At 37.0% G+C, this 11091-nt stretch overlaps 1 protein-coding gene across 1 annotated transcript; it reads left to right on the plus strand.

Annotated features, from left to right (window-relative positions):
- Positions 1–1053: 1053 nt before the first annotated feature.
- On the plus strand, positions 1054–11091 carry mxd3 (MAX dimerization protein 3). The gene is made up of 6 exons (XM_077217203.1): positions 1054–1372; positions 2019–2121; positions 2798–2827; positions 3717–3831; positions 6220–6385; positions 9877–11091. The coding sequence occupies exons 1-6, from the start codon at positions 1303–1305 to the stop codon at positions 9990–9992; spliced, it is 600 nt and encodes a 199-aa protein (XP_077073318.1). The 5' UTR covers positions 1054–1302; the 3' UTR covers positions 9993–11091.

An 11091-nucleotide genomic window follows, 5' to 3' on the forward strand; every position in this document is an offset into this window, starting at 1 on the left:
CATTCATAACGGTTTGAAACAACTTGTGGGAGAGACAGAATTTGCATTTTTGGGTGAACTATTCCCTTAACTATCCCTTTAATGACAGATGCAGACGTGTGTTTGGCTTCTTCAAAAAGCAAGGAACAAGACCGTATTGCATTATTGCATTGCACTATGAACGGAGTAAAGTTAAGTCTCTGTTAAACTCCCTTCTTGTCTTTAATAGTAACATTACAGAATTGATTAACGTATTGTTAAGGTCAATCTAGGCTAAACATCTTAATATTATCCTATTAATTTCCTGATTCCTCAACTTCTGGGAATGTCCCCACCAATCTCAAAACCAAACCTACGCTCACACTGTGAATGAACCAAAATCAAACGAACCCGGGTCAAATCCCGGGTCACTTTATCCGTGTATTTTCCGGAATCTCTGCGTGAAAGGGGCTTATGTGTATGTAGCATGTATAAGTTCTGCAATAATGAAAATAAACGATGTTATGGCACGTATGCCTTCTGTAAACTATTGCATTTTAATGAATATATATATATATATATATATATATATATATATATATATATATATATATATATATATTTTAATTCGTAAAGTAGTGTCATGAAAGTTTCATTTAAGTGTGTTCTTAAACGTCAATAAAAACGCGTAACAAAATAAAAGCCCTCTGCGTTCTCACTTGTCAACAGATTGTATTCATCACTCATCAAGCTAAATATAATTGTTTAAAATATGGGTAACACTTTACAATATGGTTAATTATTTAACATTAGTTAATGTACTAACTAACATGAACTAACAATGAGCAATATATTTGTTACAGTATATTTATGTTGAAATTAATATTAACTAAGATTAATAAATGCTGTAGAAGTATTGTTCATTCTTAGTTCATGTTAACGCAGGTAGGTGACTGTTAACTAATTAACCATATCAAAATATATTTGCAGATATATGCGATTTTATGCCTATTTTGATGTTCTAGAGAGAGTCGAAAACGAGTGTCAAGATAAAAGTCCGCATTTTTGTCATGTGATTGATCAGTCTCTATAGTTGACTTCACGAGTTTGTGGGAAATAATATTTGCCCCTAATCTCTAGTGTAAGCTGTCATCTACTTTATTTGAAGAAGCTAAGCGCAGACACTAGTTGTTTTTGTGTGAGGAGGGAGCGGTCGCGTGGAAGAGGGCGTGACGCGTCTGACGCGTTATGACGTGGCGCGCTGGATCAGCCGAACTCTCTCCACTGTAGATCAATAGATCCGTGTCGCTCTTGGCGCTTTCAAAATAACATTGTTTGTCAGAAATGGAGGTAAATTCGTGCAACATCCAAGTGCTCCTGCAGGCTGCCGAATATCTGGAGCGGAAGGAAAGAGGTATTAGTCGCGTTATTTCCTTCTCAGTTTGTTTGCATTGAAACCGAAGCCGTTTCGGATAGTCTGCTGCTGTTTGTGTGTTTTTATACACCTTCGTTAATATTTGCACTTATCAATTCTTCATGTAGGCGTTGGGGGTGTTTTCTTCGTCGCACATGTTTATTTTGTGTGTTTGTAGAGTGCTAAAAGGAGCTTTTATTGCTGATATTATTGTGTTTGGCTCTGTGACCTACATTTCAGTTCTGTATTGTACACAATAAGGCGCGAAATCGTCACATATTTGAAAATGTAGCAGCGCTGCCGTTATTCTAAAGCGAGTTACAGTGTATCAACAAACACGTCACGTATAACGGATACAGTTCACAGAATGGAACGCGTTGATTTCAAAATTATGTCAAGTAGTTCGATGGCGCCAAAATCAGAAAGCGTCAAAGCGCTCTCTCCCACACACACAGCTGACTTGATGAGATGCTGCTGACATACAGCAGATTCCTTTCTCTGTCTTATATAGCAGACCCCTACTGTTTTCAGATTTATAATCCGTCAAACGTCCGATGTCAGTGTAAATATTTAAAATAACTTGTATTTAAGGATCTTGCATGAAAGGAAGTATGCTGGGCTCATGTTATGCATTGTATATTTTCAGAGGCTGAGCACGGTTATGCCTCAGTGCTTCCATTCTACAGTAAAGGAGACTCGGATAAGAGAAAAAAGCAGAAATCAAAGAGCCTTTCGCCCGGGAACAGCAGGTGAGTGTAAGGTGCACACACTGACTTAGTCATTGTTCAACTGTTGACCAACGAGATTGTTGATGTTCAGAAAATATTTAACTGTATTGTACTCCGATCCTTCACTTTTGCTATTTTATGTAAATGCATGATTGATAGTTTCTTCCGTTTAGACTGCTTTAAAGGATAGTTCACCCAAATAAGAGCTCTTGTTGTGTCCCACATGAAGCACTCTACACTTGGTCTAGTGTACGAGTCTGATGTGTGATTAAAGCTGTGACAGTCGACTCGCATGCATGCATGTGCATTGCATTTTTCGGTTAATTAAGTGCATTGGGATATTTATAGTCAACTTCTTTACTTTATGATTTTCAATGTGAATACGTTACTCACACTATTACACTACAAAACACAGCAAGTGCATAAGTACAGTCAAGCCAGTTATGACCATTTTCTAAACTATAGCGAATAAACTGTGATAATGTGAGAAATGTTGAAGTGTCTGATTAAGTTTTGGTTTGACTACATGAATTGGGACGCACCTTCTGTCAAGATTTATTCACCCTCACGTTGTTCCAAATGTTCATTTTTGGGGTTAATAGTAATTGCACAGATCCCATGAAAATAAAGGTCTGATATCCTTAATATGAACAACTATTATTATTTATTAAAATAAATCTCTTTGTTTCTGTTTCAGGTCTGTTCACAATGAGTTGGAGAAACACAGGTAACCAGTGTTTTACTCTCATTCCACTCGCGATCCTGCTGTAGTTTTGAATTGTAATTCAGTCATAGACATCAGTGTGATATTGCTTTCATGCAACAGTTCATTAATATTGAGTAACACATTTTATCCAGTATATTTGCTTTTATTGTCTCCTCCCCCAATTAAAAAGCGTGAAGCTCTGAAATGCTACTCTAGGGCAGCAACTAACCATTATTTTGGTAATCAACTAATCAACTCGACTAATCAGGTTTTTTAAAAAGCCCAATTTTCTGTTCTTTTTTTATTGACAAAACACACTATTCCACGTCCTGGCCAAAGCTCCCCAAACACATTTGCCAACTGAATGCTATGGAAACAGTGAATATATCTATGCTAGGTGCCAAATAGCTATAAAAAAGGACAGTTTAAATCCCTACAACTGTCATTGACTCTCAAAAACACTCATTCAGTCAGGACACAGTAACCTATTACTGTCATTTCTTTATCCTGTAAATGTTAGAAACATCTGACATTTAAATTAAATTACACGCAGTTATCCCTTTACAGTCAGCACTCGATGTTAAACACATCGTTTATGCATTAGCTTGAGGCTTAAAATAAAGAGTTCTCGTGTTCTGGGCATCTTGGATATCACACCGATCCTGCAACAGCTCACTATGATTCCCCACTATTTTTAGATGCATTTTGTCCATAGAAATGTGTTATTCAGGGCTGTAATTTGACGTGACTAGCAGAAGTATTCCGTGCACGCGACTAATTGTCGTTGTCGATGATTTTCCATTATCAATTTTATCGATTAGTTATTGCAGCCCTACTCCTGTACTGTGGTCTGGAGTGCTCAAACATTAAGTGTGTGTGTGTGTGTGTGTGTGTGTGTGTGTGTGTGTAGGAGAGCTCAGCTGAGACACTGCCTGGATCAGCTGAAGGAACAGGTTCCTCTGTCCTCTGATTCTTCGAGGAACACAACCCTTAACCTGCTCAGACAAGCTCAGCTGCACATCAAGGTGAGCCGGTTCACACACACACACACACACACACACACACACACACACACACACACACACACACACACACAATCATCAGGTACAAACCCAGCGTCAGCCTTCCCGTCTCTCTCTCTTTAAACCAACACGGAAGTGAGTTAAACTGCAGTTCATCCACTGGCCACTAGAGACCGGCTGCAGAAGAGAGTCAATCCCATAGACTCGAATGTTAAAATGAACAACTTTACAGCAGAAAAAACATGTTTACAGCCTGGTGCAAAAAGTGGTTTTGGTCTATAAAGCTCATTTTGCCCTTCATGAGAACTGTGAGGGGGTGAATTTTTTTTATAACTCATCCATTTAAATTATATTAAGCCTTAAAGTTCTGCATAATCTCGTATGTCAGAAAACCAATATTTATTTAATGTTTTACTTCTGTTTTTCCTTCTTCATGTCATATCACAGCATGTTTTTAATATATTTTTATATTTAACGGCAGCAGGAATAATATGCAAAATACATTGACCCAGTCTAATGTTTTCAAATGGAGCACATGAATAAATAATAAGGGAGTTTATCATCTTTGCATAAACATAATTTGTTTTAAGCTACAGTTTGAAAGAAAGGTTTAGGTGTTTGTTGGGCAAAAGTGTAATCTAGAAACGCAGAGAACATCGACACATACAGATCATTTTGTATGTCAGAAAACCAATATTTATTTAATGTTTTACTTCGGTTTTTTCCTCTTCATATCATAATAATAAAAACATGTTTTTGATATAATATATTTTTATAACAGCAGTAGTAATAACATGCAAAATAAATTGACAGTCTGATGTTTTCAAATGGAGCACATGAATAAATGACATGGGAGTTTATCATCTTTTTGCACAACATAATTTGTTTTAAACTACAGTTTGTTGAGCAAAAGAGTAAAGACAACTAGATCACTGGAATAAATAAATATTGTCAGGAAAGTATCAAACAAAACGGTGAATTCATTATACAATTCCAAAATGGCATGTTATCAGAAACATTAATGTTGTTGTGGTCTAGTTTTTAATGTTTGAGACTAAGATATACATATATGACGGCAAATAATGTTATTTTGCCCCATTGATTTCTATGCTCTCGCGTAAAATTTATACTCTAGTATCACAATCACTCACAGAGATTGCTTTAAGTGCATAAATGACCATGAATAGTGAAATAAATAATAAATGTTAATACAATTTAGTGACTTGTAGACGAGTGGATCCTGTTGAACATGCTGCTGATGAACATGAGCAACAGAGAGAGAGCATTAACAGGTGCAAATACTGGTGTCTGGTTGAGGCCGATAAGATGACAGAAGAAACCTGTCTGATAACAGCAGCAGTGTGTGCCTTTCCCCATCACATATCAGCTCAGAGGGGTGTTTATTTTAAATAAACTTAATAAAATATTCAAAAAAGTGGAAATAAAGCACCAAACGGGTATTAAATGATGAGAATAAAGTGTTTATTGTGTAGATGTAGGGAACGGCTTTAAGGACAGGGACAAGTAATGTCCTAATAAGGCGGCATCCATTTATAATTTCAGTAATTATATAATCTGAATATGTTGATGTATACTGTTTTGTAATGTACTACAATACACTTCGTGCAGATAGTGGCAGATACGATCTCAGATACGAACTCGACACCCTTGCCTCATTTAGTATGCGCGGTTCTATGAATATGCAAATGAGCCCCGCCTCCACTCACTCACTCAGAGATCCACTCGTTGACGATCACATGTTGATCTGATTGGTTACAAGGTAGTTTGTGACGTCAGAAACACCAGCGATTTCAAAGCGTGTTTTTGAGACTGTCTTTGGTTCACTGCAGTTTTAAGCAGAAAATACTCAGCAATGCTGTCGACTTATGAATTTACACATGGTGTGTCTTAAAGCATATTAAAAACACCACATAGACACATAAACAACATTAAAAGCTGGATTTTCACCACAGGGGACTTTAAAATCAAATATGCAATCAACTGAAAGGCTCTTTTATTTAAATGTAAAGTAAAGTTTCATCTTTTATGGATTTGATCTCCTCTACGTGCCTCTGTGAGTTTATCCGTGTTTTTTAGTGTCAAGCTGAAACTTCATATCAACCATTTAAAGAGCACATCTCATTTCAGCATGAATGGCTGTGTGTATTAAATGAATAAAGCAAAGCAAGTTTCTGTACCTGATGTGCCCTAATGACAGTCATGTGTCTACCAGATGATATCGGACTAACAATAACAAACAGATATATAGTTATAACAAGCAACAGAACATTTACTCTAAATGGTTTCAGACCTGGTTGATGGATTAGAGAGATGTGGTGTACGGGGTGATGCAGCCGAGGTCTGAGCGTGTGTGTGTGTGTGTGTGTGCAGAAGCTGCAGGAGCAGGACGAGCGCTCGGAGCTGCTGAAGGGCCGTCTGCGCTGGGAGCAGAGAGAGTTGCGCACGCGGCTGGAGAAACTGCAGGGCGGGTCCGAGCGCATGAGGAACGACAGCCTGGGCTCCACCGTGTCCTCGGAGAGATCCGACTCAGAGAGAGGTGACCCATACACACCTCAACACTCACTGGGGTCCTACATGAGCTTCAGGGTCACGTGTTCATTCAGGGCTGCCGATTTAGAGGAGTAGTTCACTTTAAAATTAGCCCATGATTTACTCACTCTGAAGTCATCCTAGGTGTATATGACATTCTTCTTTCAGATGAACACAATCTGAGTTATATCAAAAAATGTCCTGGCTCTTCCCAGCTTTATAATGGCAGTGAATTGCAACCAACAGATTGAAACTCATGAAAGTGCATCTCTCCATCATAAAAGTGCATCTCTCCATCATAAAAGTGCATCTATCATCATAAAAGTGCATCTGTCCATCATAAAAGTGCATCCATCCATCATAAAAGTGCATCTATCCATCATAAAAGTGCATCTGTCCATCATAAAAGTGCATCTATCCATCATAAAAGCGCATCTATCCATCATAAAAGTGCATCCATCCATCATAAAAGTGCATCTATCCATCATAAAAGCGCATCTATCCATCATAAAAGTGCATCTATCCATCATAAAAGTGTATCTGTCCATCATAAAAGTGCATCTATCATCATAAAAGTGCATCTGTCCATCATAAAAGTACATCCATCCATCATAAAAGTGCATCTATCCATCATAAAAGCGCATCTATCCATCATAAAAGTGCATCTATTCATCATAAAAGTGCATCTATCCATCATAAAAGTGCATCCATCCATCATAAAAGTGCATCCATCCATCATAAAAGTGCATCTATCCATCATAAAAGTGCATCTGTCCATCATAAAAGTGCATCTGTCCATCATAAAAGTGCATCTGTCCATCATAAAAGTGCATCTATCCGTCATAAAAGTGCATCTGTCCGTCATAAAAGTTCATCTGTCCATCATAAAAGTTCATCTGTCCATCATAAAAGTGCATCTGTCCGTCATAAAAGTGCATCTATCCATCATAAAAGTGCATCTATCCATCATAAAAGTGCATCTGTCCATCATAAAAGTGCATCTGTCCATCATAAAAGTGCATCTATCCATCATAAAAGTGCATCTGTCCATCATAAAAGTGCATCTGTCCATCATAAAAGTGCATCTATCCATCATAAAAGTGCATCTATCCATCATAAAAGTGCATCCGTCCATCATAAAAGTGCATCCGTCCATCATAAAAGTGCATCTATCCATCATAAAAGTGCATCTATCCATCATAAAAGTGCATCTATCCATCATAAAAGTGCATCTATCCATCATAAAAGTGCATCCGTCCATCATAAAAGTGCATCTATCCATCATAAAAGTGCATCTGTCCATCATAAAAGTCCATCTGTCCATCATAAAAGTGCATCTATCCATCATAAAAGTGCATCTATCCATCATAAAAGTGCATCCGTCCATCATAAAAGTGCATCCGTCCATCATAAAAGTGCATCTGTCCATCATAAAAGTGCATCTATCCATCATAAAAGTGCATCTGTCCATCATAAAAGTCCATCTGTCCATCATAAAAGTGCATCCATTCATCATAAAAGTGCATCTATCCATCATAAAAGTCCATCTGTCCATCATAAAAGTGCATCTATCCATCATAAAAGTGCATCTGTCCATCATAAAAGTCCATCTGTCCATCATAAAAGTGCATCTATCCATCATAAAAGTTCATCTGTCCATCATAAAAGTCCATCCATTCATCATAAAAGTGCATCTATCCATCATAAAAGTTCATCTGTCCATCATAAAAGTTCATCTGTCCATCATAAAAGTGCATCTATCCATCATAAAAGTGCATCCGTCCATCATAAAAGTGCATCTGTCCATCATAAAAGTGCATCTGTCCATCATAAAAGTGCATCTGTCCATCATAAAAGTGCATCTGTCCATCATAAAAGTCCATCTGTCCATCATAAAAGTGCATCCATTCATCATAAAACTGCATCTATCCATCATAAAAGTGCATCTATCCATCATAAAAGTTCATCTGTCCATCATAAAAGTTCATCTGTCCATCATAAAAGTGCATCTATCATCATAAAAGTGCATCCGTCCATCATAAAAGTGCATCTGTCCATCATAAAAGTGCATCTATCCATCATAAAAGTGCATCTGTCCATCATAAAAGTCCATCTGTCCATCATAAAAGTGCATCCATTCATCATAAAACTGCATCTATCCATCATAAAAGTGCATCTATCCATCATAAAAGTTCATCTGTCCATCATAAAAGTCCATCTGTCCATCATAAAAGTGCATCCATTCATCATAAAACTGCATCTATCCATCATAAAAGTGCATCTGTCCATCATAAAAGTGCAACTGCTATTTTTTTTGATGTGATTAATTATAGAAAATATGGTTTAATTAAGGCTGTAAATATAACAGGGTTCATACGAGGTGCCTAAAGTGCTTGAAGTATTGAATTTGAAAACGAGCATAATCTGAAAAGGTGCTTCAAGTGTTTGAATTATTGTAAGACAAAAGGCTATATTAGGAAGTAGGTTTATTTTTATTGGTAAAACAATATTTTCTCACCCATCTGATATTGATATAGAGCCATTTCACATGGCTGTAGGCTTTATATATATATAATACAGCTTTCATTCTTCAGATCAATCATATTCAAGGGAGAAAAAAATCGGTTTGAATAAGAATAACGATATCTTTGTCATACTATCCTTTTAATGGTTAAAGTTACTACAACAATTGCATGTGCTGCACCTTTATTTGTACCATTGTTTTATTAATATATATTTATTTATCTATTTACCTTTTTTAGAATTTGAAAGATAATAAAAATATTGTTTGATAAGTGAGATTTCTGATTGTATTCCTTGAAAACCAAAAAAGTAGTGCTTAAAGTCCTTGAGTCCTGGAATTTCCTTTACCAGTATCTGTACGAACCCTGATATTATGGCAGACCTGTACGTCATCTTACAATGCATGATCAAGCCTGTTATTAACATTCAAAATATGCCTCTGTATAGGTTTCAGTCTTATATTTATCATATAGTTGAGCAATATCACACTAGAGTGCTGTCTTTGCCCGATTTGCATAATTGTAAATGTGATGTTGATTTATTCAATAGTTCAAAAAACCAATAGATAATATTGTTACATTTTAAACACAATATTGCCTGTTTTTGCTCCATTTCGCTAATGAAATTGGTGAACAGAGCTGTTGTGCGTCACACAGCGGTGTTTCGCTACTAAGTGGGATCCGGGGTTCTTGACGAATCGAGAGAGTCAATGATTGGTTCGTTCCTGAATGAATCTGCTGTTTGAATGAATCGTTTGAGTGAATGATTCAATGACTCGCTCATTAAGACGTGAAGTGACTTGCTGCCACAAACTGGTGGTTTGAGTTTCACGTTTAAAGTATCATTTCAAATTTTCACTCATATTCTTCGTGTTAAACCGACTGTAAATTGACAAATGGCACTTCAGATGCTGCTTCTGGTGTGTGTGTGTGTGTGTGTGTGTGTGTGTAACACTGGTCTGCTGTGTGTTTGCAGAGGACGTGGAGATCGACGTGGAGAGTATGGTGTGGACGCTGGAGTGTGACGGCCTGGTCTCGTCTCACACTGGAGTGGACCACAGTTACTCTACATCTGAGCACAGCTGGTTATGACTGATGTTCATCTTCATCACAGAACAGCCTTGTGTTTCTGACACTGGAAACATCAGCAAGCATCTTCTGAGCATGACTGGAATATATTCTGTGCGGTGTATTCTTCACACTGACGGCATTATGGTGCTATAGTACCCGATACACTCGAGATTCAAGCGTGGTGACGATCGATTCCCACTGAATGATTTAATTGTGACTCTTCTGGATCATCATGAGCTCAACTTTAGCATCAGCTGCAGTTCACTTCGGCTTGCACTTAACTGTTTCAATACCCGGCTTATTTAATTCTGAGTTTTGATCCGTTGCACAAAGCATACGCATGAGCACTTGCAATGTCTCTTTAGATGTGTGTGGTTCCTAATGTGTGAGATTGCAGATTATGTCAATGCATTTTTATCAAACTGTTACTTTCTGATTGAAAAAAAGAAATCGGGGGAGGCTAATTTTATGCTGCGATTCAGGAGGAAATAATGCTTTCCTTTGCAACTGCATTTGATTTTCTTTTCTTCTGCGGGTTTGTTATTGGGTAAAGGTACAGGTGAGTTTAAAATAATCTATCATCTTAACGTTTCTTGTTTTGGTCCTGTGCTTTGGTTCACTCTGCTGAACTGAAGTTGGTGCTGTTCAAACACATCAACAAGCTATTATGTTGAACCCTAAAGAAACAGAAAACAGTGAAGTGTTTTTTTAGTCTTTATATATATATTTTTTCATTTGTATAGTGGATTTTCTGCATTTTCCCTCTAAGATGTGTTAGTCTGCTCATATTTTTAGTACATACCTTTAAACTGCAATTCAGTATGTTGGTAGTCTCGACAAAATACACCGGCTGTATTCGCGAACTGTTCAGTATATGCTCATTTATGCAAACTATTATGAACATGCCTTTGTTTTTAGATGTTTGTACAGTAATTGTGTTAATGTACACTGATGTACATTGTATATACAGTTCTAAACACCAAAAGCCTTATGAACGATTCGTATGTCATTGGACCAGGAATACCTTTGTATTTATGTCTCTCCTTGTACTCATATGTAGCATTTTATTCTTTTTTACCGACATAAGCATTTTGTACAAATAAATATTTTATGTATTTAA

Source organism: Siphateles boraxobius, unplaced genomic scaffold, assembly GCF_051911475.1.
Source record: "Siphateles boraxobius isolate OS27281-9 unplaced genomic scaffold, OSU_SipBor_1 70, whole genome shotgun sequence".
NCBI lineage: Eukaryota > Metazoa > Chordata > Actinopteri > Cypriniformes > Leuciscidae > Siphateles > Siphateles boraxobius.